We start from the raw sequence: 15,176 nt of genomic DNA, 5'->3' as shown, positions 1-15,176 counted from the left end.
GGCGGGGTAAGAAGAAGGGCAAGGCGAAGAAGGTCGGCGAGTCGTCGCAGCCCCGCGCCGAAATCCGGGGCCGGAGGAAGTGGACGGACGCGGAGAACGTTGCGGTTGCCAAGGCGTGGGTGAGTGTTTGCGACGATCCTCTCGTTTCAAACAACCAGAGGATCGTCAACTTGTGGGCGAAGATAGCTGCAGCCTACAGGGCATTTTGCCCTGAAGGGAGACCGTGCACCGGGGAGGAGGTCCGGAAGTGCTGGGACCGAATCAGGGCTGGCGTCTCTCGATTTTCGGGTTTGTACGCCAACGCCCTCCGCATGCAGACCAGTGGCCAAACAGAGGAAGACTGCAGGAGGATTGCGGAAAGAGCCTACCCCGATCCGGATAAGAAGTACTATGAGTTCACCTACTGGAACTGCTACGTTGTGCTCAACGAGTCGGAGAAATTCCGGGCAGGCGTCGACGCTGGCTGGCCGAAGAGGCAGAGACTGAACTATACCGGAGATTATAGCGGCAGCAGCGGTGGTTCGTCAGACCTCCCCGAGACGGCCCAGGAGGTCCCGACTCCTCGGTCGTTCGGTCGCCGACCTCGCCCGGTTGGGCAAAGGCGGGCGCAGCAGGTTGCGAGGGGGGGCACACCGAGTTCCCAGGATGTCCATTCGGCATCCCCCCTCGGCAGGTCTACCGAGGAGCTCAAATTCTTCGCGCGCCAACAAACGCGCGCTCAAATGGTGAAGACCTTAGCCGACTTCCAAGCGGCGGTGGACCCCGAGGTGAAGGATTTTCTTCGCGTATTGCTCCAGAGCCAGCGTGAAGAACTGGAGGCGATGAGGAGGGACACCGGCGGGAATAGCCGCGGCGTAGGTGGCGACGGAGGCGGCGGCGACGGCAGTGAAGAAGCGTTGGGCGACGACGGAGACGAGGACGGCGGCGATGAGTGATTTTGTTTTACTTTTTTAAATTAATGTACTTTTTACTTTTTGTAATTTTTTAAAATTGTTGTACTTTTTTTTAAAAGTAATGTACTTTTTAAATTTTAATATTATTATTCGAATTTTCCGTATTTGTCTCGTAAATTAAATTATGTATGTTGATACAATTGTAAATTAAATTATATAATTGTTATTAGTGATGTGGATAGGTAGTGTGAAGGCTATTTGATGGCTATTTGATGTCCAGTTGATGTGGCAAGCTGATGTGGCAGGAGAATTGTAGTGCTGATGATGTGGCAGTGTGAAGGCTATTTGACGGCTATTTGACGTCCGCCAGCATTGGAGATGCTCTTAGTGGAAAATGAAATTCACCGTTTGAGGGAAAATATTTATTACAAATGATAGAGACTAATTTTCGTAGACTACCAAAAATCGAAAAACATGACTACATTTTATGGACGAAGATGGTATATAAAAGTGGGAATCACGTTTCAATAACTTTTCCAACTCATAATTTTTCGCATTTCTTAAAACTCAAGTCGGAGGAAATTATAGAGGGACTATCAGAGCAACGTTAATGATGGGAGAGAATTTGAACTTTGCCACTGTTGCCGATTAATTTAGCCACGCCAGTTTCAATTTTCAGGCTTATGGGAAATCGACAACATCAAAGTTCATGATATTTACGACAAAGTTTTAAGTTCATGAGAAAATTCGGAATTCGGCCTAAAATTGGTGATATTAACGACCAATTGCCTCAATTTTTGTTAGGTAATTGTTTCATCACAATGTAATTAAGATTTAATTTTATCGTATATAATCATTGTATTTTGATTTCAAGACGTTATACTTGGTCACGTATTCACGTTTTTTTGGCATGTTAATTAACTATATTTCGCTTCTAAAACATGCCTCATGCTATTTAGTAAGGTGGTTATTTTCATGCTATTTGGTAAGGGGGTTATTTTCTATTTTTGCGAACACATGTATTTGGTGCGGACGAAAAATCAAAACTTTAGAGCTATTTGCCGTATTTGGACATAATAATGGCAGATCCAGGTGGGGTCGATTATGTGACGGGACGCCCTAATGTTGACCGATCGACGAAGGTCGGAAAAACTACATTAAATTCAATTTTTGGAACTGTCATCGGCACCATAAATACAACAACTCGGCCCATGCTTAGTTATGAGTTGTCCGAAAAGAATTGAGCCAAACAGTTAGATAAGAAGAGTAATATGAGTTTATTTGTGCATTTGGTAGCAATGTTACTTATTTGAATAGCCCGTATTTTATATCCGGCCCGCACAAAGCCCACTGAAAAATCTATGTTTCAACCATATATGTAACTCCCAATTTTGCTATGTTACATATCAGGATACCTAGTTAATTTTAGTAAATTACATTTTTACCCATCAATTTTTCTATCCATATAAACGTGCCTCCATATTTTTCCTCTTCTCAAATCGCTATTGTCTCTCTCCTTTCATTTTCTCAATCTGCCTCCCTCCGGAGGACGAAATTCGACGATTCCGTTTATGTATCTTTTCCGGCGACTAGTTTTGAATCAAAGGTTAAAATTTTTGCAATTATTCTTCAAGATTTATCTGAGCAGGAGTAAAAATCTAAACTTTGGAATTGTGGGAGAAGTAGATCGATGCCGACATAGAGAGAGACGGACTGCCGACGCGTGCGGCGAAGCGACGGGACCGCAGTGTGATGGAGACGACGGCCAGAGGCGATGGGTTCTGAGCGAGATGGTAGGCAGCGCGAACCGAGGTGTTACGGCGATGGGTTCCAGCAGCGGCGCAGATCGCCGGGAAAAAAGAGGGATATTTGGAGAGGGAGACGAGGGAGAAGGGAGAGGGAAGGCGGCGTGGTGGCGCCATGGAGAATCGCCGGTCCGTGAAGAGGAGATTGAGGAAGATGGTGATTTTGGGATATTTGGAAATTGGAGAAGTATAGTAGAGAGAGATTGAGGAAGATGGTGATTTTAGTATATTGGAAATTTGGAGAAGTATAGTAGAGAGAGTTGAGGAAGATGGAGATTGTGGAATATTGGGAATTTGGTTAAGTACAGTAGAGAGAGAGCCGTAGAAGAGAGATGGAGTAGCAATTATTCTTCAAGGGTACTTTAATTATTAACTTAAATTAGTGAGGTTAATTTTGACCATTATAATTTTATCATTTTTTATAACTTATGTACCAAACACTTAAATAAAATAACTCATAGTTATCTTAAGCTATCAAACACCCAATCAAGATAACTAAACTAATTGAAACTATGATAACTATCTTAAATTTTATCATGTCTAGTCGAAACATGACATGGCTACCAAACGTAGCCTATGGTTGCTTTATTAGTCCAGTGAAAAGTTTCGTGGCAAAGATAACACAGATGCTTGAGCCAGATAATCCCCATGCTTAATTTATTTTTGTTTTGTTTCTTTTTTTTTCTAGAAAAGGAAAGTCGTGAATATATTTGAATGTACCATCATAATTAAATATATCACTATTCTATAGAGTAGTTCATAAAAATGATCTAATCCATATAATTATTTTATAATTTTTGAATGTATATAAATAATGAGAATTTTATTTTTAATGAGAACTAAAAACATGTCCATTGAATAAAAATGTCAAGCAGGCTGGCTAGCCCACTTAAATTCTTGGCAATTCTATATTTATAGCAAATGAAGTACATTATAAAATGTGTATCTTTTCAACATCGATTTACGTAACTAGCTAGTTCTAGTATATAAATCTAAAAGTGACAAGATACACATATTTTTTCCTAAACTGTATCATTTTTCTAATTTTTACCACTAGTTAAGACATATTATAAAGTGAGGAGCAAAGAAATAAAATGACTGAGTATAACTTTTGAATATTGAATAAAAGATTTATTTTATTAAAGTCTAAAAGTATATTAATGCAGTTGAAACTAATTATTGGTTAATCGGGCCAACTCACTCATTTTCTCCTATTGGGCTTGGGCTGTTTTGGACCAACCTATTAAGTATTAAGTCGTGGACTATTCAGTTACATGCTACTCCCTCCGTCCCAAGGAAGGACGACACGGAGTTTTATGCAGTTTCATTTTATGTGTTAAGTGGAGAGAGTAAAGTAAGAGAGAGAATAAAGTAGAAATAAATATGTTTCCATTTATAGTAATGGATCATCTTGGATGAGACAAACTAAAAAGGAAAGTGAGTCATCTTTAATGGGACGGATGAAGTATTTAATTTTTTTTCGAATTACGTATAAATTTTCTGCACCTAACTCTTTTATTTTTTTGTTTCCGTTCGGGGCAACCCGTGAACTATGGTTAAATTGACATTCCGGCTCTTGATCTATTTAATCCAATTGTTACAATTATAACTGTGTTGATATATTGGTTTGCAAATTAATTTCAAATCCACACATAAATATCCCATATTCATAAAACTACTTACTTTGTGCAAAGTGCAAACTATGCTAAATCCAAAATCATGATGTAGCCAAAACCCCACCATACCGTTTTCAACATGACAAAAAATCAACTAATTTCAAACTATCCGTTTTGTAGATAAGTATAAGATGGATTGAGCTATTTAATCTATTTAAAACCTATGTTTTGTATTATGGATTATTTTTCAACAGTGGTGGTAGTTACCTACTTTCTTAAATAAAAAAGCAAATTATACCCCACATTATCCTCCCAAAAACTATACCCACATAATAGTCACCCATTAAAATAACAGAAAAATGTGTTAGTCAAGATTAATTTATCTTAAAATTGTCCGTAGTTGAATTGGTATGAAATTATTCGTAATTAATTTTGTCAAAATCCGTCAAGGCTAATCACCATAAATTCTATTATCTACTTGAACGAATATTATTTATATTATTTATAAGACTGAATCTTATCTAATCAATCGAACCGAGCATCAATATGAACTATTCTACACTATTAACCACACCACCAAAACCACTATCCCCAATTAACTTTGTGAGACCAAAAGTGATGCCCATAGCCACCCACCCTCCCACCACCACCCTCCCACAACCACCCACCACCCCCGTCCCGCCAAGCGCCGCCCTGACCCCGCCAAACGCCGCCATCCCCAGCGTCCCGGCCGCCGCCACCGCCCCCGCCCCAACCCTAGAGTCATCTACAAACGCAGCCGCGAGCAACGGCACAATCCCTCCCAACAAGAAAGCAAGCGCCGACGCCATGGCGGCAAGCAAAGGGTTAGGAATCGATCTTCTTCTTCTCTCGCTCTTCGTCCGGGCCGTCTCTATGGAGTGGATGGAGACGAACTCGGCCGCGGCCATGCTGCACGCGCCCGCGAAAAGGGCTGCGAAGCCCGTGAGGATCGTGGCTTTGGAGCCGGCTCTGGTGGCTCCGATTCCCATCATGAGGGATGAGATGGAGACCAGGCCGTCGTTGGCTCCGAGCGTGGCGGCTCGGAGCCAATGCGACCGAGCGGCGTAGTCGGTTTCTTGTTTGGTTTGAGGGAGATTGGTCATGGCTTTTTGTCTTAGGTATAGGATTTGGAGGTGGTTTGGGATATTAGCCATTGATTGACGAGGCTACTTTTGGTAGTTTGTGAGGTGCATAATTGGAAAATATGATCGGAATATATATATAGAGGTAGAACACTTTAGAGATTAATTGTACTAACAAATGATGTAAGGTGAATTGGTATAGAAAACAAACATGCATGGAAGAAATCCAAGAATTTAGAGATGCATTTTGTAGAATTGAAGCAAAAAATAAAAAGGCCTTTATAAGCCCATATATGTCTAGGACATGTTCTGTTTGATAGATTAGACATGACTGAATCCTACAAATATGTGTAGAGGAGCGCTTTATAATGCTAATTCTTTTTAAATTGCTAATTTATTAACTCATCAACGCAGTGTATTAAAAATGTCAACGCGATCACATTAAAATATCAACACAAATTTGTGTTGACATTTTAAATATCAATGTCAACACCGTATTCAACTTAGTTCATGTTGACATTTCAATGTCATTGTGTTGAGATTTTTAATACACTGCATTGATGAATTAGTAGAATTAGCAACTTAAGAAAGTTAGCAACGGATCACTGATGTGAATCAAATTGTACATTTTTATTCTCCTAACTTTACATGATTTATATAGTTTGATGCTCGCAAAAGTATGTTTTGTGGTGTAGGAAGAGGAATAAATGGTGAAACAAAGAATGAAGCTCGGATGGTGAAAAGGTTGTGCGAAAATTCCAGCAAGTCCTAGAAATTGGCCACCCGGCCGGGTGACTTTTTAGTTGTAAAATTCTACCCGGCCGGGTAGTTCATTAGAATATATTGCAGTTTTGTGGCAGAAGAAAAGGGGGGAGAGAGATAGTGGATGGGACGGTTTTGGAAAAAGGAGGAAGAGAGAGAAATTGATTAGAAAAAGGAGTGGGGTCAGACGTTTTTTGGGGGGACAGTTGACGAATTTGGACGGAGGAAAAAAGGAGAGAAAAGGGAAGAAGAGAAGAGGAAGTTCCGGCCAACTTTCCGATGATCCGACTCCAAATCCCAACTCCACTCACGAGAGCTTGAATCCTACGGTTTTAATTGCAAAATTCACCATGTGTATAGGCTAAGCTTCCTTTGTTGCTCCAAGTTGTAATCTAGGCTTGTATGGATGTTTTCACACCATTGATATCATATGTTTGTGTCCAACAATGTGCTCAATATTTATTCACTATGTTTTTGGCTAATAACGTAGTGATGTTAATTCCTCTGCTATTGTCTCTTTAACATAGTTTAGGAATGATTGATTGTTGGATTGCTATCGAATTAGAATTGTTCAGAGGATAATTTGATAGTGGATTAAGTAGGTGACTATAGTAGATGATCTTTTATTCCCGCGCTTCCGCATGAATTTAATATCATTGAAAATTAATTCATGGAACAAGTGTTCAGCTGACTGTGAATTATACGTCGCAAACATGTTCAGTGCACGCGATTAGGTTGATGTTTTAATCCCTTCGTATGTTTCATTGTTAAAGGTGTAGAATAATACAAGCCTCGTGAGCAACTTGGAGTGACATCTTTCTCCATTTTCGTACCTTAGTTTGTAAATTTAGTTTATTAATTTTGTTCGCTCAATTCTTTCCTTCGATGTATTTTTATGAATTGAGTATTTTGTTTTCTTTTTGTTGTTTTAATTTTTCTTTTTGTAGGAGCAATATGGAGATAGGATTCACATTCGAGCTTATGAGGAAGCACACCTACAAAGGTGTAATTTTCAAGCTATTATATTAATGGATTATTAACACAAAAGTTTAATAAAATAGCTCTAATATTACAATCTATCTGCAAGAGTACAGAGTCGACTGTAGTACTTCGAGTGTCGAACCACAGGGAGGTGTAGGTTATTTAACAAGAATTGACAAAATTAATAAACTAAATTTACAAACTAAGGTACGAAAATGGAGAAAGATGTCACTCCAAGTTGCTCACGAGGCTTGTATTATTCTACACCTTTAACAATGAAACATACGAAGGGATTAAAACATCAACCTAATCGCGTGCACTGAACATGTTTGCGACGTATAATTCACAGTCAGCTGAACACTTGTTCCATGAATTAATTTTCAATGATATTAAATTCACGCGGAAGCGCGGGAATAAAAGATCATCTACTATAGTCACCTACTTAATCCACTATCAAATTATCCTCTGAACAATTCTAATTCGATAGCAATCCAACAATCAATCATTCCTAAACTATGTTAAAGAGACAATAGCAGAGGAATTAACATCACTACGTTATTAGCCAAAAACATAGTGAATAAATATTGAGCACATTGTTGGACACAAACATATGATATCAATGGTGTGAAAACATCCATACAAGCCTAGATTACAACTTGGAGCAACAAAGGAAGCTTAGCCTATACACATGGTGAATTTTGCAATTAAAACCGTAGGATTCAAGCTCTTGTGAGTGGAGTTGGGATTTGGAGTCGGATCGTCGGAAAGTTGGCCAGAACTTCCTCTTCTCTTCTTCCCTTTCCTCTCTTTTTTTCCTCCGTCCAAATTCGTCAACTGTCCCCCCAAAAAACGTCTGACCCCACTCCTTTTTCTAATCAATTTCTCTCTCTTCCTCCTTTTTCCAAAACCGTCCCATCCACTATCTCTCTCCCCCCTTTTCTTCTGCCACAAAACTGCAATATATTCTAATGAACTACCCGGCCGGGTAGAATTTTACAACTAAAAAGTCACCCGGCCGGGTGGCCAATTTCTAGGACTTGCTGGAATTTTCGCACAACCTTTTCACCATCCGAGCTTCATTCTTTGTTTCACCATTTATTCCTCTTCCTACACCACAAAACATACTTTTGCGAGCATCAAACTATATAAATCATGTAAAGTTAGGAGAATAAAAATGTACAATTTGATTCACATCAATCACACCTCTACGTTTAGATTCGTTCCAATGTTTGATATGGGGACTCACACGTAAAATTAGTCATGACTTCTAATAACCACTTAATTACCTAATTAAAACTTAATTATCATAGTTTATATCGTAATCTAGGCATATAGTGGTTTTATATACTATTCCCTCCGTCCACGAAAAAATAGGGCACTTTCATTTTCAGCAAAAAATGATAATAAATAGTTAAAGTGGAGAGAAATGAAAATAAGAGAGATAATAATACAGACAATAAACTTCTCTACATTATTATCTCTCGTACTTTACTTTCTCTCCACTTTAATTAGTTATTATCAATTTTTTTAAACGAGTGCAGAAAATTAAAGTGCTCTATTTTTTGTGGACGGAGGGAGTATGTAACACCATAAGTAACTTTATATTTGTCCATATAAAGATGAGAGTGAGTGTGCTCTCCACACAATATCAACTTAAACTATATATATATATATATATATATATATATATATATATATATAGGGTTTTGATCTATGCAAAACTAGATTTAAATACAGAAACGCAGAACAATATCATAATTAGGTCACTTTTAGGTCATAGTTAGGTAATTTTTAGGTCATGCTAACAAAGCATGACCTAAAACGATCTTAGCATGACATTAAACCCAAATATTATAATATGACCTAAAATTGTTTAATTATGACCTTCCGTGTTTTTGGTTAATTATTGACCATTAGATCATCTAATCCTAGGGCCAAGATTTGGTCTGCATTTCTGGATTTAAACACATACTTATTTTGATCATCTCCCTATATATATATATATATATATATATATATATATATATATATATATATATATTAATATAGAGTTATTATTTATGGAAGTGTGCCTTCCACGCACAAAGCGCATATACTTACTCAAATTCCTTTTTTCCACTTTGACAAAAGCCATAAAGGTTTGTTATTGAAGTAATTAGGCAGCATGCAACTTTAATTGATTCATCTCTTCATATATGGATCGACTATTTGAAGAAAATTCAAACAATAATGTATATCGTGTCTACACGAAACATGACCAGTTATAACTTGAACTCTTGTGTTAATCATGATGTCATAATCGTGGGACAAATTAATAAGCAATATATATGTCGATTGATTAATTTACTTATTACACAATATGACGAACTCAAATTGATTTGTTAAGACATCTCTTTCTCAATGACCTAACTTATAAAACAATAATCACAAAGCCTCTTTACTTAGTGGAAGAAAGAATCCAAATTTTGATCAACCAATCATCTTTCTGCACCATCCTATAAATTAATAAAATGCACATAAGTGTGTGGAGTGCACACTCCCTTCAATATTTTAAAGCCATAATTCCCCACTAATGTGTGGAGAGCACACTCCTATTTTTTAATTCTCATTAGTGGACATGCTTTGCTATTTTATAGGGCTTTAAAGGTTACGACAATATCCTCCCTCCGTTCCCTCATAATTGAGTTATTTTTCTATTTTAAGAAGTTCCCTCGTAGTTGAGTCATTTTTATATATAGTAACTTTATTCACTTTTTACTTTATTTTTCTTTACTTTTTTCTCTCTCTTACTTTTTATCTATTTATTTAACACACTCAACAACTCATTCTTAAACTCCGTGCCGAAAAGTTTTGCCTCTCTTAAACTCCATGCCGAAAAGTTTTGCCTCAACTATGAGGGAATAAAGGAGTACGACAATACTAGTATTACTATACCTACGAATTTTGTAATGCATGCAAATATATATCCATTTAACTTCATGGGAATAAATTATAACCACGATTAATGCTTATGCTAATTACACTACCCTATTTTTTAATCCACCTCCTCTAATCTTGCACTAATGTCGTCTCTATTTTATTTTTCTTTCATTTTTGAGTTAGTGTCATCTCTAATTAATTAGTGTCTAATTTCCTCTATAAATACCTCATCAATTCCTATTTTCCTAGTGTATCAACCTCACTACCCAATCCAAACCATCTCTACTTCCAAAGCAAAACCCTAATTTCATGGCTGCTCAAAACCAGCTCCCAATTGCAATCCCTAAAGACCTCCCACAAATGGAGGAAGAAATCAACTACTCCGAAAGGGCCCAGTGGCTCCGAGCCGCAGTGCTCGGGGCCAACGACGGCCTAGTCACCGTCGCGTCCCTAATCCTGGGCGTCGGAGCCCTAAAACACGACGCTCGGGCCATAATCCTGGCCGGCTTCGCCGGCCTCTTCGCCGGAGCTTGCAGCATGGCCATCGGCGAGTTCGTGTCCGTGTACACTCAGCTGGACATAGAGAAAGCTCAGATCAAGAGAGAGAAAGCGACAATGGCCGGAAACGGTGGGGCCGAGGAGTCGGAGAGAGAGGCGCTTCCTAACCCTTGGCAGGCGGCCGCGGCCTCGGCCATAGCGTTCTCGTTGGGGGCTGTGCTTCCGTTGCTCGCGGCTGCGTTCGTGGAGGACCATAGGGTCCGGCAGGGGGTGGTGGTGGCGGCCACCACCGCGGGCTTGGTGGGGTTCGGAGGAGTCGGGGCGGTGCTCGGGAGGACTAAGGTGGTGAGGTCTTGTGTGAGGGTGGTGGTGGGTGGGTGGATGGCCATGGCTATCACATTTGGTCTCACTAAGTTGCTCGGCTCGAGTGGATTTGAGATGTGATGAATCGAACTTTTGATCTATTGGTCGTGCGTGTGTGTGGATCTAGGTTTTCCTTTTTTCAAAGAAGTTAATAAAGACTAAAGAGGATCAGTAATGATTTCTCGTCTGTGTCAGTGGTCGTGGTTAAATCGTACCCTCGATCTGTTGGTTTCTAAGATGTATTTCTTCACCAAGTGAATTTAGGTTTGAGGGGATTTATTTTATGTAGTGTTGATAACAACAAAATGTGCATTGGCATACAAAAAAGACTAGCTAGTGTTCATGCAAGCTTTGGACAAAAAATTGACTATATTTTGTAACCGGATGTCCTAAGCCAATGCATTTTATGTCAAACTTAAGTTTTATCATGGGAACTTGCAATCTTAGTGTACATGCATGCATGAGTTGAAGCAAATTTAAACTTTTGTTGAGCTTCATGAATTTATTAAGAAGCACATGAATTTAGAGATATGCGGATGTTATAATATAAATATCGTTCTTTGCTAAAATAAATCTGAAGGTGAACAAATTCGTACGATGTGTATAAAAAATAAGTGACTAAATTGTTTTTAGGTCACTTGAATCAGAATTAATAGTAGCATCTTTTACTTTTGGTTTTGGATAATAATTATCCATTATAAGATTATTTGTCGCAATGTTCCACTATCCATTAAACCATTTACAAATATTTACATCAAAGTGATGATCAAACTCTTATGAATTGGATGTATACTAAGATTACAAGTTACAAATGACATTATAGTTGTAATTTACTAATGCAAATGAATTGTCTAAAATAGTTTCTGATAGTAATCTGATTCTTTATTTTAAAATTTTCATGTTTGGTTCGATTAATTTTTGCATTCCAAAAATTAAAATGAATCCTTAATACTTTCTCTATTCCAAGGTAATTAATTTAACATTTTTAATATTTTCTACTTTATTTTTTTCTCTTTTAAGTTTTTTCACTTTAATTATTAATGGATTCTTAATCAATTGTCCACAATGGTGAAAATTAAAACTAATTTAACGAAATTAAATATGATAAGACAACAAACACGACATTGTCTTTGCTAAAACAACGTCACTATATTTTTAGTGTTAGTTAAAATGTGTCAATATATCCAAAATGATATGGTTTTATTGTCGTATTATATTTGATTTTGTCTTATTAGTTTTGACTTGATCATTACGACATTACGTGACAATTGCTAAAAATTGAAAAGTTTTAGTAATTTATATTCCAGATTTAAACGATATGAAACTGACTAAAAGCTAACAAAAAATATAATTTAAATAACAATTATCCCAATTTTTAAACATCACTTTTTAAATTCTCGTGTTTAAAAGAAAAAGATTATATAACTTGTGGCAATGAAGAGTATTTGGAAAATATCTTATGTATTCAGAAACATAAGAATTAGTTTGAAATTTTAATTAGCGATTGTAATTAGGATATCCTTTGCCTAAAAATGATCTTGAGCTTCAATATTTATGTTTGCTAATATGAAATGATCAGTCAGTATTGGTTTTCGCACCAATTGTTTATTCTCTAGAACTAGATAAAGGACAAAATAAAAGAAAATACTAAATAAAAAAGGAAACTAGAAATGGCCGCTAAAATCTACCATTTTCGACGGCTACACAAAACTTATTAAATGCCAACTATTTTCCTCAACAAAAAGTATTAAAAATGTATTAATGATTAATACTTTCATTTATGTTAATCTCTACCACAAAATACAGCACCTTAATAATCAAGAACCGTAGCCCAACCGTATTTCACGGTAGAATATTTGATTCTTTGGCATTTCAACTTCATCTCCAACAAAAATATGTGAAATTCATAGGGAGATTCACCACCAAAATTCCAAAAGAGAAGAAACATTTTCTTCTCTTTAAAAAAACCACCATAAATATTTTCATCAAAGAAAAGAAGTCTATATTTGCCAGCCTCAGGTACTCAAATTATACTATTTCTTTCAAAATCCATTTAAATTTTACAGTGATGGAGAAAGATATTTGGTGTTAGGTTGGCAAAAAGTTGCAATCCATCATCATCAAGAAAGGAAACATGGGTCCAAGCAAGCTAAGGAAAGCCATCGGGGCGGTGAAGGACCAGACCAGCATCGGCCTGGCCAAGGTCGGCAACAGCACCAAACTCTCCGACCTCGATGTGGCCATCGTGAAGGCCACGCGCCATGAGGAGTACCCTCCCGACGAGCGCTACGTCCACGAGATCCTGAACCTCACAGCCTTCTCTCACATGTTCGTGAGAGCGTGCGTGAGCACCATTACAAGGCGCCTGAACAAGACGAGGAATTGGGTGGTGGCCCTGAAAGCCCTGATGCTGGTCCAGCGCCTGCTCTCGGAGGGCGATGCTGCCTACGAGCAGGAGATCTTCTTCGCGACTAGGCGCGGGACTCGACTCCTCAACATGAGTGACTTCAGAGACGCCTCGGCTCGCTCCAACTCGTGGGACTACTCGGCGTTCGTCCGCACCTACGGCCTCTACTTGGACGAGCAGCTCGAGTTTAAGGTGCAGGGCCGCAGAGCGAAACTCGGGGGCTATGCGTGCGATGTCTCGGAGGCGGAGCTCGCCACTGCCACCGCGTGCAATGCCATTGTGCCTAAGGGCACTCCACTATGTGATATGAAGATTGAGAAGATTTTCTATAAGATCAATCATCTAATGCAACTTCTAGAGAGGTTTTTGGCATGCAAGCCAACAGGTAGGTGCTTAGGGTCACAAACATGTCACTCTTAAGAAGTTTTTATTGGAACATTTTCGAGTAAACACCCTAAACAATGAGACAATTAATCATTTTATATATGTAGTTTAGACATAATAAAGAAGTCACAAGGCACAATCACTCATTTATTGAATGAATGTAGGTGCTGCAAGAGAGAACAGGGTTGTGAATGTGGCTTTATACCCCATAGTGAAAGATAGCTTTCAGCTCTGCTACAACATAACAGAGATCATGTCAGTCTTGATTGAACGCTTCATGGACCTAGAAATACCAGAAATGGTGAAAGTCCATGAGATCTTCTCTCGCGTGTCCAAGCAATACGACGACGTGGATGCGTTCTACACGTGGTGTAAGAACGTTGGCATTGCGCGTGCCTCTGAGTATCCCGAAGTTGAGAAGATCTCCCAAAAGAGGCTCAACATGATGGACGATTACATTCGCGAAAGGTCGATCATTAGCCGTGAGAAGAGACCCGCCAGCCCGGAGCCGGAGCCAGAGCCCGAACCCATCGAAGAGACAGAGCCTGAAGAGGATATGAATAAAATCAAGGCATTGCCACCACCACCGCCGCCATTACCGGAAACTATTGCACAAGAGAAAGAGGTAGTGGAAGAGAAGAAAACTCAAGAAGAGGGGGATTTGTTGAACTTAGGTGAAGATGCACCTACTACACAAGAGCATGGTGATATGCTAGCATTAGCTCTATTCGACGGCGACCTACCCACGGCCGGTCCGGAAAATAAAACGAACCCGTGGGAGGCCTTCAAAGAGTCATCGTCCGGGGATTGGGAGACGGCGTTAGTCCAGAATGCTAGCCACTTGTCGAACCAAAAGGTATCGCTTCCTGGAGAGTTCGATACAATGATTCTAGATGGTATGTACCAACAAGGTGCACTATCTCAGGCAGTGGCTTCTTCGGGTGTTATAGCTACTGGAAGTGCTAGTAGTGTTGCTCTAGGGTCAGCAGGGAGGCCGGCCATGCTGGCATTGCCAACACCACCGTCAGCCGAGGGCGGAGCCGCCACTTCCGAAAATTATGACCCTTTTGCCGCCTCCCTTGCCGTTCCACCACCACCATACGTGCAAATGTCGGAGCTGGAGAAAAAGCAAAGCTTTCTTGTACAAGAGCAACTAATGTGGCAACAATATGCAAGGGATGGGATGCAGGGACCAGCAGCTTTAGCTAAGGCAAACCCGAGTTCATCATATCCGCACAACACGACGACACAATAAGCTACTTGTATAGAAATATTACGGAATAGAAAAAAACTTTCAAAATAGTTACTTGTGGCCATACTTGATGCAATTGAGGAGTATCTTTACTTTAGATGCTTCACTCAGCCAAAACTCCAATTTGAATATTTGGTTTTGAATCTCCTGCAAACACATGGACTATGTAGGTGAAATATTTCCTCAAATACAC

General features: G+C 39.1%; 3 protein-coding genes across 4 annotated transcripts; 2 read left to right on the top strand and 1 right to left on the bottom strand.

Moving 5' to 3' along the window:
• Window positions 1-4,865: 4,865 nt before the first annotated feature.
• LOC121754860 (vacuolar iron transporter homolog 4-like) lies at window positions 4,866-5,514 on the bottom strand. The gene has a single exon (XM_042150153.1). It carries the CDS (start codon window positions 5,487-5,489, stop codon window positions 4,866-4,868), a length of 624 nt encoding a protein of 207 aa, XP_042006087.1. The 5' UTR covers window positions 5,490-5,514.
• Window positions 5,515-10,351: 4,837 nt separating this feature from the next.
• Window positions 10,352-11,224, top strand: LOC121754960 (vacuolar iron transporter homolog 4-like). Its single transcript, XM_042150243.1, has one exon. It carries the CDS (start codon window positions 10,389-10,391, stop codon window positions 11,019-11,021), a length of 633 nt encoding a protein of 210 aa, XP_042006177.1. The 5' UTR covers window positions 10,352-10,388; the 3' UTR covers window positions 11,022-11,224.
• Window positions 11,225-12,837: 1,613 nt separating this feature from the next.
• On the top strand, window positions 12,838-15,117 carry LOC121754936 (putative clathrin assembly protein At1g03050). Of its 2 annotated transcripts, XM_042150220.1 has the most exons (3): window positions 12,838-12,959; window positions 13,033-13,732; window positions 13,896-15,117. In XM_042150220.1, the coding sequence occupies exons 2-3, from the start codon at window positions 13,075-13,077 to the stop codon at window positions 14,984-14,986; spliced, it is 1,749 nt and encodes a 582-aa protein (XP_042006154.1). In that variant the 5' UTR covers window positions 12,838-12,959; window positions 13,033-13,074; the 3' UTR covers window positions 14,987-15,117. The 2 variants fall into 2 exon arrangements, with proteins under 2 accessions (XP_042006154.1, XP_042006155.1); XM_042150221.1 differs by lacking the exon at window positions 12,838-12,959 and having other exon boundaries at window positions 13,016-13,732.
• The last annotated feature ends 59 nt before the right edge of the window (window positions 15,118-15,176 follow it).

Source organism: Salvia splendens, chromosome 11, assembly GCF_004379255.2.
Source record: "Salvia splendens isolate huo1 chromosome 11, SspV2, whole genome shotgun sequence".
NCBI lineage: Eukaryota > Viridiplantae > Streptophyta > Magnoliopsida > Lamiales > Lamiaceae > Salvia > Salvia splendens.
Note: the sequence above shows the minus strand (reverse complement) of the source record. Positions and strands in the feature narration are given on the sequence as shown.

Excerpts from the sequence above, each read along its gene's own strand:
- LOC121754936 (XM_042150220.1), top strand. The coding sequence starts at position 13,075 with ATGGGTCCAAGCAAGCTAAGGAAAGCCATCGGGGCGGTGAAGGACCAG. Across the intron at positions 13,733-13,895 it reads TTTGGCATGCAAGCCAACAG|GTGCTGCAAGAGAGAACAGG; the intron begins GTAGGTGCTTAG and ends GAATGAATGTAG.
- LOC121754860 (XM_042150153.1), bottom strand. The coding sequence starts at position 5,489 with ATGGCTAATATCCCAAACCACCTCCAAATCCTATACCTAAGACAAAAA.
- LOC121754960 (XM_042150243.1), top strand. The coding sequence starts at position 10,389 with ATGGCTGCTCAAAACCAGCTCCCAATTGCAATCCCTAAAGACCTCCCA.